The 21,018-nt window shown below is 49.3% G+C and overlaps 1 protein-coding gene across 2 annotated transcripts in view; it reads left to right on the top strand.

Moving 5' to 3' along the window:
• Positions 1 to 21,018, top strand: part of LOC144099454 (glutamate receptor ionotropic, kainate 2-like) — a 126,135-nt gene that overhangs the window by 89,459 nt on the left and 15,658 nt on the right. For both annotated transcript variants that reach the window (XM_077632763.1, XM_077632762.1), the window contains exons 10-12: positions 11,722 to 11,835; positions 15,946 to 16,149; positions 19,561 to 20,087. In XM_077632763.1, coding sequence (XP_077488889.1) covers positions 11,722 to 11,835; positions 15,946 to 16,149; positions 19,561 to 20,087 — 845 coding nt within the window. The remainder of the gene's footprint in view (positions 1 to 11,721; positions 11,836 to 15,945; positions 16,150 to 19,560; positions 20,088 to 21,018) is intronic.

Here is a 21,018-nt window from a genome sequence, read left to right as displayed (position 1 = left end):
TATATATATATATATATATATATATATATATATATATCGTGGGTATTTATGTTTATTGGGTGTAAGCGAACCTTGAGAGTGTTCACCCACGAGAGCAGCAGATTGGACAGCCGTCGCCGTAGCTCAGTTGGTAAGAGCACAGGACGCGATATTCGGAGGTCGTGGGTTCGGATCCCACCGGCGGCATTGTTGTTTTTTCTGCTGCTTTATAAGTAATTTTCTTTAAGCGATAGATCTAAGTTTTAATATTCTACTGATTAGCACTACACATTAAAAAAAAAAACATTCCCCTATGCACCTTGGTTAAGGTGACTGTTGGCTCCCTTCGTAAGTTTGTCCAAACGAGTCCCTCATTTCATTCCCTTGTCTGCTAATTGCTTAACGAGGGTCTCGGTTCTGGCAGTCCTGATGCCATAGGTAGCATAAGAGGGCTCTCGCACAGTTTCCGCCCTCGCCGTTAGATGACGTTCCACGTCACACTCCCGGTAATACAGGACGTGCTACGTCCGCTGCTATGGACAAGGGTGGCGCTGGTGAACACTCTCAAGGTTCGCTTACACCCAATGAACATAAATACCCACGAGAGCAGGAGATTGGACAGCCGTCGCCGTAGCTCGGTTGGTAAGAGCACCGGACGCGATATTCGGAGGTCATGGGTTCGGATCCCACCGGCGGCATGGTTGTTTTTTTTTCTGCTGCTTTATAAGTAATTTTCTTTAAGCGATTTATTAATCTAAGTACTATAATATCCCACTGATAAGCACAACACATAAATAACATTCCCCTATGCACCTTGGTTTCGGTGACTGTTAGCTCCCTTCATAGGTATATATATATATATATATATATATATAGTTCGCTTTGCCGGTGGACGCCTCAAATGCACCATGAACGCCGACTGAAATTCCAAATAATTTTGGAAGGAAAGGGCGCAGCATCTGTGTCACGTATCGGCACACACCTGAACAGCGCCCTAAGGGAAGGGATAAAGGAGGGAGTGAAAGAAGAAAGGAAGAAAGGGGTGTCGTAGTGGAGGGCTCCAGAATAATTTCGACCACCAGGAAGATCGCACAGCACACGGGCGCAGATAGAGGAGGTGGCTTCCTAGCCCTACGGGGCTGGGATATAGGATATCTAACAAATGTGGCGAGGGCTCCGTTTCACGGGCTGTATCTTTTGCTAAACTGTCGTCGTCCTTTCGGATGACGCGGTTGCTGCGACGCACGTCCCGTCTTTCAATATTTCCTCTCGCATCTCTGTTAACTCTCCTACAGTCGGCACGTAGCAGAGATTGTGGCCCAGCTTTAGCTCCTCGCTCTCTCTCTCTCTCTCTCTCCATGAGCTTGAAGCACGAAGACAAATGCGGCGATGGCGCGCCGCGCGCATTACCTGAAGAGAAGGTTCAGCGGCCTCATAAAGCGTCTGTGCACTTTCTATCGCTTATAAAACTATAGCAGGAGAAAAAGGAAAGGAAGGATTTTAATGGAACAGGAGAGGTCTGCCTGGTTGTTGGCCTGGCATGCTAGTCCAGAGTATAGCAGGGGTAAGCAGTGCTAGCGCACCTGCTTCGCACTTATTTAAAATCAGCTGCACATTTTGTTGCGAAAGGAACACTACGCCAGCCAGGCATAGTCGCGTGGTCGCACTTGAGCCGTATGCCGTGGCCGATGAACGACCTTGAGCTGCCGTTGCCTAGCAACGCCACTGCCGCGCTCCAACAGATGGCGCCGACGTCGACGCCGCTGCTGTCGCCGCTAGCTCCACCAGATGTGCTCCGCTGGGGTAGAGGGAGTTGTCGCCTCGCGGGGGATATATTAAAGCGAAAGCTTTACTGCCGCGAACTTGTGATTTCGCCATGGCGGTGCTCCAAGGAGGCTCACGATGTCACAACGCGCGCATCGCCGCAGAGCCGAACCGGTCTAGCCGGGCCGGCGGTGGCTGGCGCACTCGGCGTCGTAATAGAGACATGCTCCAAGTCTCCGCCAGTGCGGTCAGAGTGCGCCTAAGCCGCCGAACGCGTCGGTGGTCAAGCGCAGTTGGAGCATAGAGGGTCTCGCTTTTGGCGACGTGACGTCGCCGTGCAGCGCGCGCTCGAGAGTTACGCTTGAGTATAAACGCGCCTTAACTGAGCCTGCGCTTAACGGCAAACCAACGTATTCGGTGGCGGCATCTATGGTAGCCACTGAACCCCCCTCCCCCCCCCCCCCCTCCCCGCCGCACACTCACCACCTAAAAAAAATTGGAGGACGCTTAAGTTTCGCCTTTAAGAGTGGAACGCGACAGCGTGTTGCAGCGCTCTCAGGGAGTCCACGGAACGCCATCGCCATTCGGCGCGACGCCTTGCCAGTTAGACAAATCGCTCTGCTACGTATGGTGGAACTGACACGCGGAGCGGCAAACCACGTAGAAGCGCTGCCGGGCGCCTTGCCTAAACGCGCGGGACTCAAGTTGCAGTCGTAGTTCGTCGGCACATCGTTATCGACAAACCGGATGCCACGAATGCCAGCATCGCTTCCGCGCCGAGCAAGCGTGCAGCAAGCCGCAAGCTTCGTGGTGAAGGCGCTTTGGATGTGCGCTGCGTTGTTCGCCGCTCACCGCTTTATTCCTGAGTGCCCGCACGGCCCCACTGCGCCCGAACGAGAGATATGTCAAACGGGTAACCTCCTTTCCTCTCAATCAATTTTCATTCCATTTTCACTTTCCTTACGGCGCGGTTCGGGTGTCCACAGAGATATGCGAGACAGGCCTCACTTTCCTTCAAGCCAATTTTCGTTTCATTTTCCTTCTCTTGCGACGCGTTCCGGGGTGGACAGCGTACCTGCCTTTCCTTGCGCTGTCGTCGCGCGCTATCTCTTGGGGCAGTGGCGTACATTGCGAGGAGAAGGAGGAGAAATTTTTCGCTCACGGGGAGGAGGAGAGTTTTTTCGCCGGACAAATGCTTTTCTGCGACACGAGCTACTTAACGCTGACGCGTTAAAAAAAATAATGTGGATTATCTCAGCTAATCCACCATATAGAAAGCGAAAGATGTCGGCGTTCACTATGTTCGTTGGCGTTGGCGTTGATAATGTTCTAGACGGCGATGGCTTTGAGGAAAGGAAGGACGCATAACTGGCTCCCTGGATTGATTCTTGCTTCGATTCATATGGCGGTGGTGAGAGAGAGATGTGACCTGAATGTTTTAGCGCTGACAGCGTTGTGGCTGACATGCGGCAGTGCAGCAATAGCTAGGCCGCAGCTTTCATTTGGTGATCTATCTCTCGCGATCAACCATTAACTGCATGCCACCACCCAAGGTGGCCGGGAGGGCGCGCTGCCTATCCAATGTGCGGAACGCAATTAAAGCAGGCTTTTGCAGTTGGACAACAACGCCACGTACATTAAAGCGAGATTGAGGTCTCCATTGACCCACGGCGACGGTTGTGCGCCTTTGCTTTCGTGAAAATGAACGGCCTTTGCAAAGTTGTCCATGCCAATGAACTCTATGAACTCTATGAACAACATAAAACATGAAATATCACGAACCGATGAAAACACAGTACAGGCTAGACATTACAGCAACTTATACGGTAAAGCAAGCACATAACACAGTACGCGACAATATAGTGGTGCGAAAAAGGGTCAGTGCACAATATGCATATGGAAAGAGTTTGAATTCCCGGCTTCGAACCCGACCGCGGCGGCTGCGTTTTTATGGAGGAAAAACGGCAAGGCGCCCGTGTGCTGTGCGATGTCAGTGCACGTTAAAGATCCCCAGGTGGTCGAAATTATTCCGGAGGCCTCCACTACGGCACCTATTCTTCCTTTCTTCTTTCACTCCCTCCTATATTCCTTCCCTTACGGCGTGGTTCAGGTGTCCAAAGATATATGAGACAGATACTGCGCCATTTCCTTTCCCCAAAAAACCAATTATTATTATGGGCTCACTTGTTTTGTTTGGTTTTGAGGAAAGGAAATGGCACAGTAACTGTCTCACATATCTCGGTGGACACCCGAACCGCGCCGTAAAGGAAGGGATAAAGGAGAGAGGGAAAGAAGAAAGAGAAAACTGAAAATTGAAAGTTGAATTTTGAGGAAAGGCGCAGCGTTGCGCAGCGTCGGTACACCTGTGGCTCGATGTTACTAGTGGCAATATGCGCAGTAGTGACTAGGGAGCGAGAGAGAGAGAGAGAAATATCCGCAGCGAGGCGCGCGTTGTGACTTCATATGCCTCCTCGGAGTACCGCCACGGCGATATCGCAAGTTCGCGGCCAGCAAAGCTTTCGCTTTAAAACCTCTGCCGGGGCTGGGAATGGAACCAGGGCTATTGGCGTTTGAGGCGGAGGCGCTGCCACTCCACCACGACGGCTCAAGCTTTAACCATGAATAAAGGCGCATCTAGTGAAAGCACTCTTCCGATGCAGAAGTCGCCACGCTTTCGCTACGTATATCCTGGCCAAACAGAGCTAGGCCATCAGCAATGTTATATATGCGCTTCGCCTCAGTTGATTCTAGTCGTTATGGAGAGCGCGAAAGAGAGGAAACAACGACAGAACGAAGCGAGGCGCGGTGGCTCAGTGGTTAGGGCGCTCGACTACTGATCCGCGTTCGCCGATGCTCGTCGCGATATGCTCGCGGCCTATAGGGCGCAGGGCATACTACCAGACTCCATCAAGACGCTATTGTGGCCGCAGGGCAGTGCGCGCACTCGTGAGCGAACTTTGGTGAGCCTCTGTGCATTCCTCGAACACACGGGCTTGACGTCCCGTCTGTTCTCCCTCCGTCAGGTAGTTACACGCAGTGACCGAACGCTCCGCGAGTTCTACCTTGAACGATTAATAACTGGACGCCCCACTCCAGTTGTAACCAACACAGTGCTGTGCGCGTGTGTGATTTAATTCCTCTAAAATGAACTAATCACGCGCACAACCTGGACACATTTCTTATTGTGTAAATAGTTTGTACATATTACTTCTCCCCCTGTCCTCTATTCCTGTCCCCTCACCTCTTTCATTTCATATCTCCATTCTGTATGCTGTCCTTTATTTCCGCTGCCCCAGCTCAGGTGCTTCAGTATCGATGGCAGATGCCGGGGCTAGCAAAAATCTTTTCCTTCCTTTTTACTATTATTTTTAATAAAACCACTACCACCACCACCTTCGCAAAGAGAGAGACTACCCGCCGCGGTGGCTCAATGGTTAGGGCGCTCGGCTACGGATCCGGAGTTCCTTGGTTCGAACCCGACCGCGGCGGCTGCGTTTTTATGGACGCGAAACGCTAAGGCGCCCGTGTGCTTTGCGGTGTCAGTGCACGTTCAAGATCCCCAGGTGGTCGAAATTATTCCGCAGCCCTCCACTACGGCACCTCTCCCTTTCTTCTTTCACTGCCTCCTTTATCCCTTCCCTTACGGCGCGGCTCAGGTGTCCAACGATATATGAGACAGATACTGCGCCATTACCTTCCCCAAAAACCAATTTTTAATGGCAATGAGCATAGCTGCATTTAAAAATATTCTATGCGAAGGGCTGATTAGAATGCATATTTTTATTAAAACGAGTGCCTGAATACGCCAACGAGCTACCTAAAGCGAAAGATTGCAGTGATGTCCTGCGAGAATTCCAGTAACTCTGGCTGGAGATGCTTGTAGTTTCCCCCGAGGAAAAGTATTATAACTCGTAGAGTGCAGAAAAGTTGAATGAGCCATGCAAGCACAAAGGTCACTGGCCCTCTTTCTTGCCGGTGAGGCCATCATGATATGAACATAAATTAATTGTAACGCAAGTTTTTGAAAGCTTCACTACGCAGGTAAAGCCAATTTCGCCGTGCTTTGCTGGATGACCTTCAAGAGAGCCAGAGGTCGTGTGTAGCTATAAGCCTTAGCACCTCCATGGAGTCGCACCAGTTGACCTTAGAGTTTGAACAACCGTTCGTCACACACCAGTCTGATTGGGTTCATAGGATTTCTCATTGCATATCAATTACATGTTTTAGCCAAGTTGGAGATTAGCTTGCAACAGTGGTTCGCACCAATGACATATGCACCTTCAATTGCATGCTTCCTGAGACTTGCAACAGTGGTTCGGACCGATGACATATGCTCCTTCGGTTGCAAGTTTTAAGGCGCGGTTGAGGTGTCCACCGAGACGTGGGGATCTGACAGCTACTGCGTCGTTTCCATTGCTCAAAAACATTTCCTTTCCTCAATCGACGCCTTTCGTCAATCGCCGCGCTGGCTCAGTGGTCAGGGCGCTCGTGTACTGATCCGGAGTTCTCGGGTTCGAACCCGACCGCGGCGGCTGCGTTTTTATGGAGGAAAAACGCTAAGGCGCCCGTGTGCTGTGCGATGTCAGTGCACGTTAAAGATTCCCAGGTGGTCGAAATTATTCCGGAGCCCTCCACTACGGACCTATTTGTTCCTCTCTTCTTTCACTCCCTCCTTTATCCCTCCTCTTACGGCGCGGTTCAGGTGTCCAACGATATATGAGACAGATACTGCGCCATTTCCTTTCCACCAAAAACCAATTATTATTATTATTATTAAAGATCCAATGGTGGACGAAATTATTCCGCAGTCCTCCACTAAAGCAGCTCTTTCTTCCTTTCTTCTTTCACTCCCTCCTTTATGTCTTCCCCTACGGCGCGGTTCAGGTGGCCGCCAAAATGTAAGACAGATACTGCGCCATTTCTTTTCCCCCAAAACCAATTATTATTATTATTTTCATTTTTTTCCTCAAAACACATGCTTTCGCATTCTTCCACATAAGCAGACTTAAGTGCCTAAAGATTTTTTGAACCATTTCCACTGTAAAGAGTGGTTATGCTCCTTTTAAACAAGAAATATTTTTTTTAACGTGCGCACACACACGCGCGCTCGCGCGGGCCCATGTTCACACACATACAAGCACAGGCGGTATTGCGAGCCGCAAAAACCTGTATCACGAGCAAATCACACCAGCCGTGATGGCCCAGAAGTTAGGGTGCTCGACCTATGATCTGGAGAACGCGGGTTCGAACCCGACCACGGCAGCCGCGTTTTTATGGAGGCGAAACGCAAAGGCGCCCGTGTGCTGTGCGTTCTCAGTGCACGTTAAAGATAATAATAATAATAATAATAATAATAATAATAATAATAATAATAATAATAATAATAATAATAATAATAATAATAATAATAATAGTAATAATAATAATAGTTGGTTTTTGGGAAAGGAAAATGGCGCAGTATCTGTCTCATATATCGTTGGACACCTGAATCGCGCCGTAAAGGAAGAGATATAGGAGTGAATGAAAGAAGAAAGGAAGAAAGCGGTGCCGTAGTGGAGGGCTCCGGAATAATTTTGACCACCTAAGGATCTTTAGTTAAACAGTAGTAAATAAGCAAGTAGTTTTATTAAAATAATAATGAACAAGAAGGAAAAGATTTTTGTTAGCCCCGGAATCTGCCATCGATACTGAAGCACCGGAGCTGGGGCAGCGGAAATAAATAGCAGGCAGAATGGAGTAATGAAATGAAAGAGGTGAGGGGACAGGAAGATAGGATAGGAAGAGAGGTAATATACACAAACTATTTACACAATAAGAAATGTGTCCAGATTGTGCGCGTGATTAGTTCATGATGGAGTGTTCGGTCACTGCGTGTAACTACCTGGCGGAGAACAGACAGGACGTCAAGCCCGTCTGTTCGAGGAACGCACACAGGCTCACCAAGGTTAGCTCACGGGTCCAGCCCGAGCCAGATCGCCATCAACTCCGCCGTGGTGGAGGAGCCCTGGAAGGTTGCGTTTTGCTGGCTGTGCAGTCGCAGGGCGGGGATGGTAGCCGCCGCTGCAAGGGAGAAGCTGTCGCGGGCCACTGAGCTTTCGGTGTACACGAGGAGATGATCCTGGAGCTCCTTGTGTATGACGGTTCTGGCCAGCTGCTGCACAGCACGGAGGTGTGTGCTCTGCTTTTCCGCAATGCCGACGATCTCTCGCTGTATCTCCGAGGCAGCAGGCCAGGCCGTGCAGGAGCCGTAGGGTGGTGGGCCTTGAGTCAATTGCTCATACTCGAGCAGCGCCACGCCCATTCGTGAGCGCGGTTGCGAGCGCATACGCTGCAGCAGCGAGCCGCCGTCCGGTGAGCGGTGAAGCCGGTCGATGTGATTCAGTGCCCTGCGCGCTGCTTAGAGCTCAAGTGGCCACGTTCCTGCCTCGGCCAACGTTGCGGGGCACTGCGAGCTTTTTGGGCAGGCCTAGGCACACGCGCAGGGACTTGCGGTGCTGGAGCTCGAGCTTCTTCCAGCACGACTTGCGCACTGTGACGAGCGGCAATGCATAGAGCAACGCCCCCAAAAGCGGCGGCATTGTATAGCCGCAGCGCGGCTTGCTGGGAGATGCCCTGGCCTCGAGCGGTGAGCTTGTGCACGGCGGCGGTGATCCTCTTCATCTGCAGACAGGCCTTGGTCGCCGCGGGGCGGAAGGAAAGGCGCCAGTCGATGCCCAGGCCAAGGTACCGCACCGATTTACGCCAAGGAATTGGAGTCCCATCCAGTGGCAGTGGCGCAAAGTGCTCGCGCGAGCACGAAACGCAGGCCGTGGCCCCCGATTTGTCCGCGCTCAGCGACAGACCAAGGTCGCGCAAGCAGGCGTCGATTGCGGTCAGAGCTACTTGAAGGCGGGGGAGGAGCGCCTCGCCCAGTGGTCCCCGGCATCACAGAGCTATGTCGTCTGCAGATATAGTACAGGTGGTTTAGTTTTTGGGGGTTTAACGTCTCAAAGCGACTCAGGATATGAGAGACGCCGTAGAGAAGGGCTCCAGAAATTTCGACCACCTGGGGTTCTTTAACGTGCACTGACATCGCACAGTGCAACGGCCTCTTGAATTTCGCCTCCATCGAAATTCTACCGCCGCGGCCGGGATCGAACCCGCGTCTTTCGGGCCAGCAGCCGAGCGCCATAACCACTGAGCCACCGCGGCGGCTATGTACACATGGTGGCGGCCGCTCGTGGGGAGGGAGGCCGGCACCACCGACATGGCCACATTAAACAGAAATGGTGATAAGACAGAGCCCTGCGGCACGCTCACTTCCACCGGAAGAAGCTCAGAGAGCTTACCCCCTACTCGTATACGCACATGGTGCGCCCGATCAGGAAGCCGTGAACGTATCGCAAAAGGCGGCCGCTTAAAACCGGCCCCCTCATAATAATTGGTTTTTGGTGGAAAGGAAATGGCGCAGTATCTGTCTCATATATCGTTGGACACCTGAACCGCGCCGTAAGGGAAGGGATAAAGGAGGGAGCGAAAGAAGAGAGGAACAAATAGGTCCGTAGTGGAGGGCTCCGGAATAATTTCGACCACCTGGGGATCTTTAACGTGCACTGACATCGCACAGCACACGGGCGCCTTAGCGTTTTTCCTCCATAAAAACGCAGCCGCCGCGGTTGGGTTCGAACCCGGGAACTCCGGATCAGTAGTCGAGCGCCCTAACCACTGAGCCACCGCGGCGGGGCAAACCGGCCCCCTCAAGCACCGCGAGAATTGGTGCGTGGTGAACGTTGTGAAAAGCGCCCGAGATGTCTAGTAGTAGCAGCAGCGCAACCCGACCTGCCACCCTGGCTTGCTCCAGCGCTGTAACAAAGTCCTATATATAATCAGCCGTGCACCGCATCCCACGGAAACCCGTCTGCCGCTCGTCAAACAAATCCGCCTCCGTAGCCCGCTCGTTCAGACGCTGCAACGCCATATGCTCCATGAGCTTACCTGCCGCCGATGTTAATGCCACTGGCCGGTATCCGCTCAGCTCCTAACTGGGCGCCCTGGCTTTCGGATGGCACAAACGACCACCGTTCGCCAATCATCCGGTAGCTTCCCGCGTTCCCACACCAGGTTGATCTGCTGCAGGAGGATCTGTCGTTGCTGTGCATCCAGGTTTCGCAGCATCTGGTATGTCACCCTGTCCGGTCCGAGCACCGAGCGGCGGCGGCAGCGCTGCAGCGCGTTGTTCAGTTCCGCCGCGGTACACGGCACATCACATGGACCTTCCGAGGCGACGGGCGAGGGACTGGAGTCGCTTCTGGGGCTCTCAGGAGCAGCTATGTTAGCTGCGTTTGTGAGGCTTGGCGGCGCGAACCGGTCGGCAAACCGCTTTGCCAGCTCTTCAAAGCTGACCCCACTGGAGATTGCGAGGGCGGCCAGCGGTTGGCGGTTTGCCTGTGGTTCGGTGATGCGCCGCAGGGTGTCAAACAGCCTCCGCGAGTTGACATCTTCCTCCATCCTTTGGCACAGTGAACCCCACTGCCGGCGGTATAGCTTGTTGGCAGGCGGCGGGCTGCCGCGTCCAGGCGGTTGTAGACCGACCAGTCGGCGGCTCTGTCAGTCCGTCGCGCCCGTCGCTCTGCGCGATCTCTCTTCGCGCGCAGATTGGGAAGCTTCTTATCAGGTGTGGGCTCCCCCGCCCTTACCTCCACTCGTTGGGTAGCTGCGAGGGCGCTTCGGACTAGACTTGAAAAGAAATCGGCGCCAGTTGCCGCAGCTTCATCTACCGCCCCTCTACCGCCTCGTCTACCGCCGGGAAATCAAAGTACGCGATATATGTGTGGCAGGATGTCCAGCACACCCTCGTGGGCTCGGCGGCGGCGACATCCGATGCCCAGGAGTTCGTGGTCGTGACAGTGCGCGTCCGTGGTGTTGACACGTCGGTGGCCAGTGTTTATGTGCACCCAGCGGTCGCGTGGAACGCGGCGCGTTTTCGTGCAGTGTCTTCGTGCTGTGCCCCGCGCCAAATCATATGTGGTGATTTTAACGCCCGCCATAGTGCGTGGGGAAGTGCGCGCGTGGAGACGACCTGCACGACGCAGCAACGCAGCTGGGACTCACCCCCTTGAACACCGGCGAGCCCACCTTTCGACGACGCGGAACAAGCGGCTCCTGCATCGACGTTGCCTTCGCATCCAAAGGCATCGAGGCGACATGGCGCCGATCACCATCTCACTGGGTCTCGGATCATTACTCCATCCTAATCGAACCCGCTGCATTGGAGGCCCGCGCTAAGCGTACCTACTCCGTTACCAAGTGGAGTGCGTTCAGTTAATAATAATAATAATAATAATAATAATAATAATAATAATAATAATAATAATAATAATAATAATAATAATTGGTTTTGGGGGAAAGGAAACGGCGCAGTATATCTGCCTCACATATCGTTGGGCACCTGAACCTCGCCGTAAGGGAAGGGATAAGGAAGGGAGTGAAAGAAGAAAGGAAGAAGGAGGTGCCGTAGTGGAGGGCTCCGGAATAATTTCGACCCCCTGGGGATCTTTAACGTGCACTGACATCGCACAGCACACGGCGCCGTAAGGGAGGGCATAAAGGAGGGAGTGAAAGAAGAACGGAAGAAAGAGATGCCGTAGTGGAGGGCTCCGGAATAATTTCGACTACTTCGGGATCTTCATCGTGCACGGACATCGCATAGCACACGAGCGCCTTAGTGTTTCGCGTCGATCGAAAGGCTTAAAGATGACGAGGAGGTCGAAATTATTCTTGAGCCCTCCACTCCGGCACCTTTTTTCTTCCTTTCTTCACTCAGTCCCTCCTTTATCCCTTTTTTTACGGTGCGGCTTATGTGTCCGCAGACATATGAGACCGATACTGCGCCAGTTCTTTTCCCCAACAACCAATTTATATATTATTATGCAAAACACAACGGAAATCACATTGTACGTGCTCTTGCGTAAATTTCTCAGCGTTTTTTTTGTTTTTCAGGTGGGAACGTGGAGTGCATCCACCGGGCTCCATATAACACGAACAGAAAGAATGTTCCAGGAGGAAATACTGAACACACTGAAGAACAAGACCTTAAGGATCACCACTATACTGGTACGTAACTTGATACATGATAAGTCGACTCCCAACGAATGCGACAGAAGCTCCTAACAATGTGATACTGGCCAATGACATGGTTGATCCGCGTGCAAATTACGGAAGAACTGAATGCTTGCAACTGTCAATTTGAATAGAAACCTTTAGTACGTTTGTGACGTTTTATAGTAGCAGCGTCTTCTGGGATATCGATATGCTCGAATAAGAAAAATTGTTTATGCTCGAGTAAGAAAAGTAAGAAAAGGGCTGAACGCTTACAGAAAACGCACGCACCCCAGGATACAACAATGTACGTGGACGCTGCCACATATGCCATGACCAGGAAACAAGACGCCAACAACGCAGTGACAACTGTAGTCAACTCGAAATTACACGCGATTACCAGCGCCTCATTGCAAGACTGCACGATAGCTGAGGTTTGAGAGGCGGCCGTCGTTCTAGCGGCAGCGGAGGGCTATCGGATTGGGTGGTCACTGAAAATTCTTACTTACTCACAAGCAGCTTGCTGCAACTATCTTAGCGGCAGAGTCCGTGACAGAGCGCTGCGCATACTCCACTCTGTAGACTGCAAGACACAACAGACAGATGCAGAACTGATCAGACATAAGATCATCTGGGTACCGGGGCACACGGGGGTGGCAGAAAACCAAGATCCGGACAGGATAGCTCGAGGATATACTAACTACCGAGCATCCAACGTCAACGACCTTGAGGTGTCCCTGCGAGTACCTCAAGAATACTCGGCCATACTAAACAACTAAAAAGGCAGCAGGATGCGGTACCCACCACCGCCCAAATCCTTAAACAAAGAAGAGGCTTTCACATGGAGACAACTACAAACGGGGTCATATACAAACCTAAACACATTAAGTAAAATCCACCTCACACTTTACGAAAACAAGTGTCCGTGGTGCCATGAAAAACCTACGCTATATCACATAGCATGGACATGTCAAAAAGTCTACGTCATTCCAATTATACCAGACCCAAGTGCGGAGCAATGCGAGGGTATGCTCTCCAGCGACTGCCGTCATGACCAGATCGATCTGATACGGCGAGCTCAGCTGACGGTAGTATCTAGCGGAGCCCTGGAATAGGGGCAACCGACCGTTGCGGAGATGGACTCATCTGAACCGCATAAAAGCACTTGCGCTAGAGCTTAATAAATTATCTTATCCTATTGAGCTGGTACATGATTATAAGGCGGCTGACGGGACTCTGTTTCCAAGAAGGACTTGGTTGTAGGCCAGTTAGTAGGACATCGCGAGGAGCAAAACCGCAAAACAGGACGGGGCTGAGGCAAGCGACGACAAAGGGCGACAACACCTCCCTGTGTTTTCGCCTGCCTCAGTCCTGTCTTGTTTCGCGGTTTTGCCCCTAACGCTGTTTATTACTTCTCCCCCTATCCTCTCTTCCTGTCCCCTCACCTCTTTCATTTCATTTCTTCTTTCTGCCTGCTGTCCTTTATTTCCGCTGCCCCAGCTCAGATGCTTCAGTATTGATGGCAGATGCCGGGGCTAGCAAAAATATTTTCCTTCCTTTTTACTATTATTTTTAATAAAACCACAACAACAACAACAACAACGCTGTTTCCAATGTTTAAAATTCTTAATATTTCAGTAAATATCTGTTTAGTGTAAAATCTGTGTTCTTAAATATACACCAAAGCATCTTTTCCTGCACTCATTTATGTTTTTAATGAACTTGTTAGTAGCCAGAAATGAAACGGCGTTAGCGGACTTCAGACAGGTCTGATGAATGTTTTGTCAGCAATTTATGTTTCTTACGCTGCTAATTTCAAGCACCCATCAATGAAGAGCAGTTTTAGCTAGTACATCGTGTGCTTACACTCGTGCGTACGTCTATGAGGAATGTTTATTAGGGTGTACTAAAAGACCCGCCTGCTTTTTTAGGGTGCAGATAAATGAACATATTGATTTATTGCACATGCGCAATAAACCATTCAGCTCTCTTATCTGTAACCTACCAAAATGTTAGCGGCAATATTCGTGCGCCATTTTTTTGCGCCACTTGGACAAAGCTATAGAGCGCTATTTAAATCTATGTGGTAAACGATCCATAAGGCGATTGAGCTGTCGTCCCACGGTCCTACCACATGTTATTTTAAACTTTGTTTCTTTGTTTGAAGTGAACAGTGATTGGCGCAACAGATAACGACTGCAACATCTGTGCAATGGAAAGTGGGCTTCCGAATAGTAAATATTCTTTTTTTTATATAATTGTGAACTTTCGATTTTATGCCAGCCGGAAAGTCTCAACGTGGAATAGGGCTATTTGAGTAAAAATTTTCAGACAGACCTCATTGGCCAAAGAAATCGTGGGTGTTCAAAGCCAGCTCCTTCTTGTTGACTTCATAGTTCAGGGGCCGTATTCTATAAGCTGTCCATTTAACTTTGTCCATTTCGCGTCCTGTGTCAATGGTTACTCAGATAAATCGGCTGCTTTCAAGCGTCTGTGGGAAGCAACCCTGCGAATGACGGATGTATTCACTAGAGAAACCCCCCACGCTGGCTGGTTCCCTATTTCCTGAATGAAAACAAGTTTTAGTCATTAAAGCATAATTTTCCACCACTTGTAAACAAATATCCAAAGGAGTTTTTTTTTCATCTAAGAAATAGTTTAAAAATTATTTTTGTAACCTCAGCTGAACTCTTCCTGTCGTCCTGATTTGATCTGTCTTGCCTTAGTTTTAAACTGACTAATCGTCCTTTTACCTGTGCTTCCATATCATCCAATGATTTTTTTCTTTTTTATTGTCTCACTTCTTGTATCTTGTATATGCAGGCTTTTGAGACCTGCTTTATTGCCCATATATTTTCAATGTGGTCTTTGATGAGTGCGGCTTCTTTTTTCTGGACAATCTGCGTCGACTGCTGTTTTGTAAGGTGGCCCCTGGGCAGTCGTCTAGTTGCTTAGTGAAACTTCTAGTCCAGGGGACCATTCAGAGTTCGTGTTTGTACCGCTCTTGAAAATAAACGAATCGAATTGAATTGAATTGAAATGGGTGGTTAACGAGCGGACATCATATACCAGTCAATGGCAGCCAGTGGTGAGGTCTGGCCGCCTGCTGTTGATAGAGCGCTCGATTCAGCCAGTACTGAGGTCAGCTCACCAACCGACCAATGGTCGGGTCGCTGCCGACGTACGCATGAAGCCGTGGGTGTATCTGAATGCCCAATGATACAGGACCAAATGGTCGCGAAATGGACCACTGAAAGTGGACAGCTTATGGAATACGATGAGCTGTGTTTTAACGTGACGTTGTATGTTTACCATGCCTTTAAATCTTAGAACATAACTTCTTATGATTATGAACGAAATTATCATACTTTTACCCAGGAATTATTTTCTACGGTATCTCAGCGCCTTTCAGCTTAAGGGAAAATAGTAGCCGTGTTCTCGTATACGCGGCTATGACAAGCCAACCTGCGATATTACTGGTCAGTACTATGCCTTTAGCGCAATGGCTTACTGGCCCACTGTTCAACATTTATTATTTATACCTCAATATTAGAAGCTGGCCATGCGCACATAATGCATATATCCTCAAGATTGGACGTTGGCTAACCCGTTTTCAGTACAAGAGCAATTCAGGAAACAAATGCCAGTGTGCGTTTCTTTTTTTCTGCCATTCTTTATTCTTTGCACATTGTAAGCAGGAAACTAACTAGAAGCACTGCTCAGCTTGCTTAGGTATGCTTGCTTTTAGTTCAGCTTTGACTGAATAGCAAATGCAAATCCATCTTGAAAGTACTCACACTTAGTCATTGGTCTTTAAAGACGGCGAGCATTAATCGTTACGCTAACTCAAATGTAACAACAATCCTATAAGGTCAATTTAAAATTCAGCTGCAGTAATGCCTACTGAATGAGTTACTAAAGTTTTGTAAACAAACTGTAACAAAAAGTGCGGTAAAATTTCTGTGGCACAAACTAAAAGACATCGTGAAATCTGGGCAGAAACAGGAGTTCTAGCTGTCGCGGCATCTGGCTTTGCACGCTTCTGACCATTAATCCAATGGCCTATGCTGTCTCTTTAGCCCCATTTAAAACATATATCACCCTTATGCTCGATGTCCTTTACAGAATGCGCCGTACATGATGCTGAAAAAATCCGCGCACAAGCTGGAAGGAAACGACCGCTTCGAGGGCTTCTGCGCCGATCTGCTCCGAGAGATGGCGCTCCTCTTGGGCTTCCGCTACCACCTGAGACTCGTGAGGGACGGAGCCCACGGAAACAGGGACTCCCGCGGCCGGTGGAACGGCATGATGCGCGAACTAGTCGACAGGGTGAGCGCATGAACTGATGTGGGCTCGGAGCTGTGTTTCGCAATATATCTAACCCTTTAAGTGCGTCGCAAAACTGTTTTAATGACTCTAACTTTTTAAAGACTATTGACGGACTGTCGGACGGATTGACGGATGAAAAGATTTTGTGATACTAATGCAAGCTTAAAATTATCCTTGGCCTTGCTTCGGCACATACATTGTGGTGCCAGTGCCAGTGTTTAGAACAATTTTCGTCATTGATTCTTTTCGTTTAATATTTCGCTATTGCAACGACTTTCTGGTACCCAATCCCAATTATGGTTACCCAATTAGGTACCCATTTAGGCTTACCAAGACTTGCATTTCTTTCTTTAAACGAAGCAAAACTCACTAGTTTCGTTTGCAACAGTAGATACGTAAGGATAAAATAGTTTCATGCATCATGCGTACCTCTGCTTTGCTTAGACGCCTCAGATACGCAATAGTCAGTTAGACCGGGTACGTCGAGGCAGAGGACTGCAAACATTTTAAACGACTCATTGAAGGTATTTGTCATTTTTCAAGAAAGCTCTCCTGAAATAGTTCACGAATAGCATTTAACCTCAATATATGATACAGAGCGAGGGCCACCTTGTTCAGGGCTCCAGTACCAAGGAAGTAGAATTTTAATGCGTTCAAGAATATCACAAAGAAGCAGATATTGCATTAAGGGACTGCGTGGGGAAGCTATATATTCAATTATCCAATTATCTGCCTAGCAGAAGGATAAGGCTAATTTCTTTCCAGTTTGCTGCCCTCTACATAAGCGGTTTTCGGAGACTTTTTTAAAACTGTACCTTTCAGCCAAAGCAACTGTGAGAAAAGCCGGGTGCGTAACTTTCGCCACGGGAAGAGAAAAGCGTCTTTTGTGGCATTTCCTTCTGGGGTGTTGAATGACTAGATAAGAGCCTTCTGAAGAGAGCCAGCATTTCTTTGCAGTCGCTCTGTATTGGAGGCTAAAGGTGAGTGTAGAATATTAAGGTAAATCCCGAAGTGAGTTTAGAAGTACATTTTGGAGTGTGTTTGAATGCAAAGAGTAGACTGTGCGGTGGAGGAAAAAACTCATCGTGCATAATATTAGGCTGTCCTCGCGGAAATAATTATTGATGCATCCCTGCGTGGTGAAAGTATATTATTGTGATATGTCTTGGCTTAAAGTGGCAATAAAGCTGATGGACGACGCGAGTTTTTTCTCTGCTGTTGCATCCTATGGAAACCCCGTGATATTTAGGACCAGGTACTGCAGGCCCTATCGCCTCAGAACAATCAGATTCTGCGCACATTTGACAACAAAAAAATCTAATCTGTCTCCTCTTTCTGAGATTCTACCACCCCTGCTCCTTATTGTAAAGGAAACTTCGTTACTAAGCCTTTGAAGCACATGCAAGACGAATTTGCGTGCCCTCCAGACTATACAAGGTCAAGCACTTCGCACATGCCTGGGTATTACTCGCAGCGCATCAACAGTTGCTACCATTGCTATCGTCCAGGACTACACACTCTCGACATGAATAACCATTGACACCCTGCGGACCCACATATATTACCTAACAAGGATTCCCCAGCACTACCTTGTGTCAGTGGCGGTTCAAAGACAACACGCTGCGTTTTCAAAGGTTATAGCAGCCCGCCAGTCGTTCATCCCATCACAGTCCACCCCGGCAGCATGGCCTTCCTCTGTGCTGTGGAGTCTGCGGGAGCCATGTGTAAGCCTTACAATTCCGGGCATAACGAAAAAATGGAACTTATCGACACCGGCTATTAAACAGTTGGCACTCACCTACTCCACGCCGCATATAGGGACCGCACCCATGTGTATAAAGATGGTTTGGTCTCAGGGTCTCAGGTACATGTTCAAACTACGCCGTGGTCATTCCTCCGAGACACCTCAGTATTAACCAGCAAACTTCGCATTGGACAACCTCCACCGGGTCAGAACTGGCCGCTCTTCATGCGGCTGTGCAGTACATCGGTGCACAAATACCCCACAAATGGGCTGTGTTCTGCGACTCAAAAGCAGCCCTACAGTGTCTTAATTCTGCTTTACGCCATGGCGATCACGATCAACTCGTAGCTGAATTAAGACATCTCCAACGCCAGGCGCGGGAAGAGGGTCATGACATCCTCTAGTGGATACCTGGACACTCTGGCATTGTTGGAAACAACGCAGCTGACTCTGCAGCTGCACCAGCTCACGGCAGTGCCAACACTGTCCAGATACCGTTGACAAGAGCCGACGCAGCAAGACATCTGCGAATGCTTGGCCCAAATGAGCTTTTAGCGTCATGGTCTTCTCCTGGAAACTCCGCATGCCGTCTGCACCACTCAGACCCCTTAATTCAACACAGTGCTCTTCCGGCCTTTCCCGCTGCGATGATACGCTGTTGTGTCGCCTGTGGCTGGGAGTGGCGTTCACAAATGGCTATTCCCAATTAATCGCAATGGCAGGCTCTCCAGCGTGTGAGATCTGTGGGTGCGACGAGGCAATAGAACACCTTCTTTGTAACTGCTCTCAGTTTCAGCATGAGCGTGCCCTACTGGCTGCAACACACCACCGTTTAGATCCTCGGCCCCGTACTGAAGCCAAAATTCTGGGTCCTTGGAGTAAGCCTTCATCGCAGAGGAAGTTTTGAAGGCGCTTTCAAGTTCTTAAAGGACTCAGGACTGAGTGCAAGATTGTGAACTGTCAGTGTGTGCAGTGTGTACCCTGCATGTAATGGCCAACGGACATGTGGAAAAGTGATCTCTCTTTGCTCTCTCCCCTTTCGGTCTCTGCGTCCATTCCCCTTCCCACGTTTAGGGTAGCATACCGGGCGTCGCCTAGCTAACATCCCTGCCTTTCCGTTCATCTTGCTCTCTTTCTCTCGTTACTAAGGGCGAATTTTCCTTGCCCCAATCGCCTGACATAGCGAGCGTGCCTAGTTGCTTTCACATGGTTTTTAAACTAGAAACACCCGTTATGTGGGTGGTTAAACTTTTCAGCCGGATTTTAGACATTTCTGGTAAGCTGGCCTACAGAATATTGCTGCATTGAACGTGCAGAGTGAACTGATAGTTGTTCTTGGCCGCTCGTGCTTGGCGATGCGGAAGCAGGATGACGGCACCACACTGGAAAAGCGCTAACCTGCATTTCTCAGCGTCCCACGCCACTCTAGGTTTCAACGTAACGTTAACCAGTTTAGTGTATAGCTTGTCTTTAAAAACGCGTGGAGAAAGTCAAGGCGTCGGCAGTCTACTATCGCAGTAAATAACAAACAAAATTGGAGAATGAATGCAGTATGAGCACATAGAATGTAATTACTAGTCAGAGTTATATGGCTCTTTAAACTTCGTTTGGGACGTCTTTTAAACTAAGACACTATAGTTTCACGCTTGCAAATGCGCGTGTTGCAGGAGGCGGACATGGCGATTGGTGACCTGACGATCACTCTCGCTCGCGAGCAAGCCGTGGATTTCACCATGCCCTTCATGACCCTGGGAGTGAGCATCCTGTACCGAAAACCTCAGCAGGAACATTCACTCCTCTTCTTTCTTTCGCCCCTCTCCGTGGACGTGTGGCTGTGTGTGGCGGCTGCTCACCTGATAGTGAGCCTGCTGCTTTCCTGCGTAGCACGCGTGGAAACGGCACAGCGGAGCGGGTGTCGCTCATCTGCGAGACGTTGCTGCTGCTGTTCTTGCCAGGACAGCCCCACTACTTCGGGCGTTGCTTGTGTTGGTCGGACTGGCTGTGGCCGAGCGCAGCTTGACGTGATAATGGTGGGAGGGGCCAGTGATGTGCTGGGGCACTGCGAAGAAAGGATATTGGGTTGCAGTGAAAAGGGGGAAGAAACACGGGTGAAAGAGTGCCAGTTCACAGTGCTGAACAGCCTGTGGTTCACCATCAGCTCCATCATGCAGCAGGGATGTGAGACGCTGCCGAGGTGAGTGGGACCAAGCGTGTGGTACGAGAGGGCATTGCCACAGTGATCGCCATTCGGTTTAGCACCTTCGGCTGCCTTCGAAACTGTCTTACGTCGTCACTTTTGTATGGGCTACTTTTCTGACATGTACGCTGCAGATTTAAGGAAGGGGTTCACCGACTCAATAGTATTACTGGTGCGCTTACTGTGCTCCTTACTATTGTTTTTTATGCATTATCGACAACTCATTCCTTAAAAAAAGGTGATTTGTCGCATATAGACCGAAAATGAGTGGATATTGTGTAAAATTACATAAACACTGCAAGAAAACATTTATTATGCCACCATTACGCTCTTCTCATAAGATAATCTGTGCCAAGTAAAAACTTTTTTATTGCTTCACAAGGGTAACTATATAGGTAACCCCAAAATAAATATTACTGTTACCTAATATTGATATGAAAAAGTATTGACCATGATAAGTGGAACACCGAGGTGCTTGATATTACGCAAGCACATTAAATAACAAGATTTACTGGCGAGCACAGAGCTCTGACCGTGTTTCCTTTATGTCCTTGTGTTTTATGGGGCTGCTTTCGGTATAACATTGGATCGTCACTGTATAGTGCTCAGAAAAGTACTTTTAGCCCGTATCGATGACTCAGCGTAGGAGTGGCCTCAGACGCAGACCCCCGGGGACGTGTTGTTGGCGCGATAGCGCCCATGTTTAGTTTTTTTAGCGTTTTTATTGGCGCACATTTGTGGGGTGCACTACGCTGCCAATAGATATTACATTACAGAAGTGTCAATGACCGTAAATAAAAACGACTCAAATGTGCAAGTAAGCACAACAGAAGAAATAAATTCTAAAAAAAACAATTTAAATAATACACTGTAAAACACATGAAAAACAATGCAAAAAGAAGTCAAAGGTTAGATAAAACCTCGTTAG

Source organism: Amblyomma americanum, chromosome 7 (genome assembly GCF_052857255.1).
Source record: "Amblyomma americanum isolate KBUSLIRL-KWMA chromosome 7, ASM5285725v1, whole genome shotgun sequence".
NCBI lineage: Eukaryota > Metazoa > Arthropoda > Arachnida > Ixodida > Ixodidae > Amblyomma > Amblyomma americanum.
This window is presented reverse-complemented; position numbering and strand designations above follow the sequence as displayed.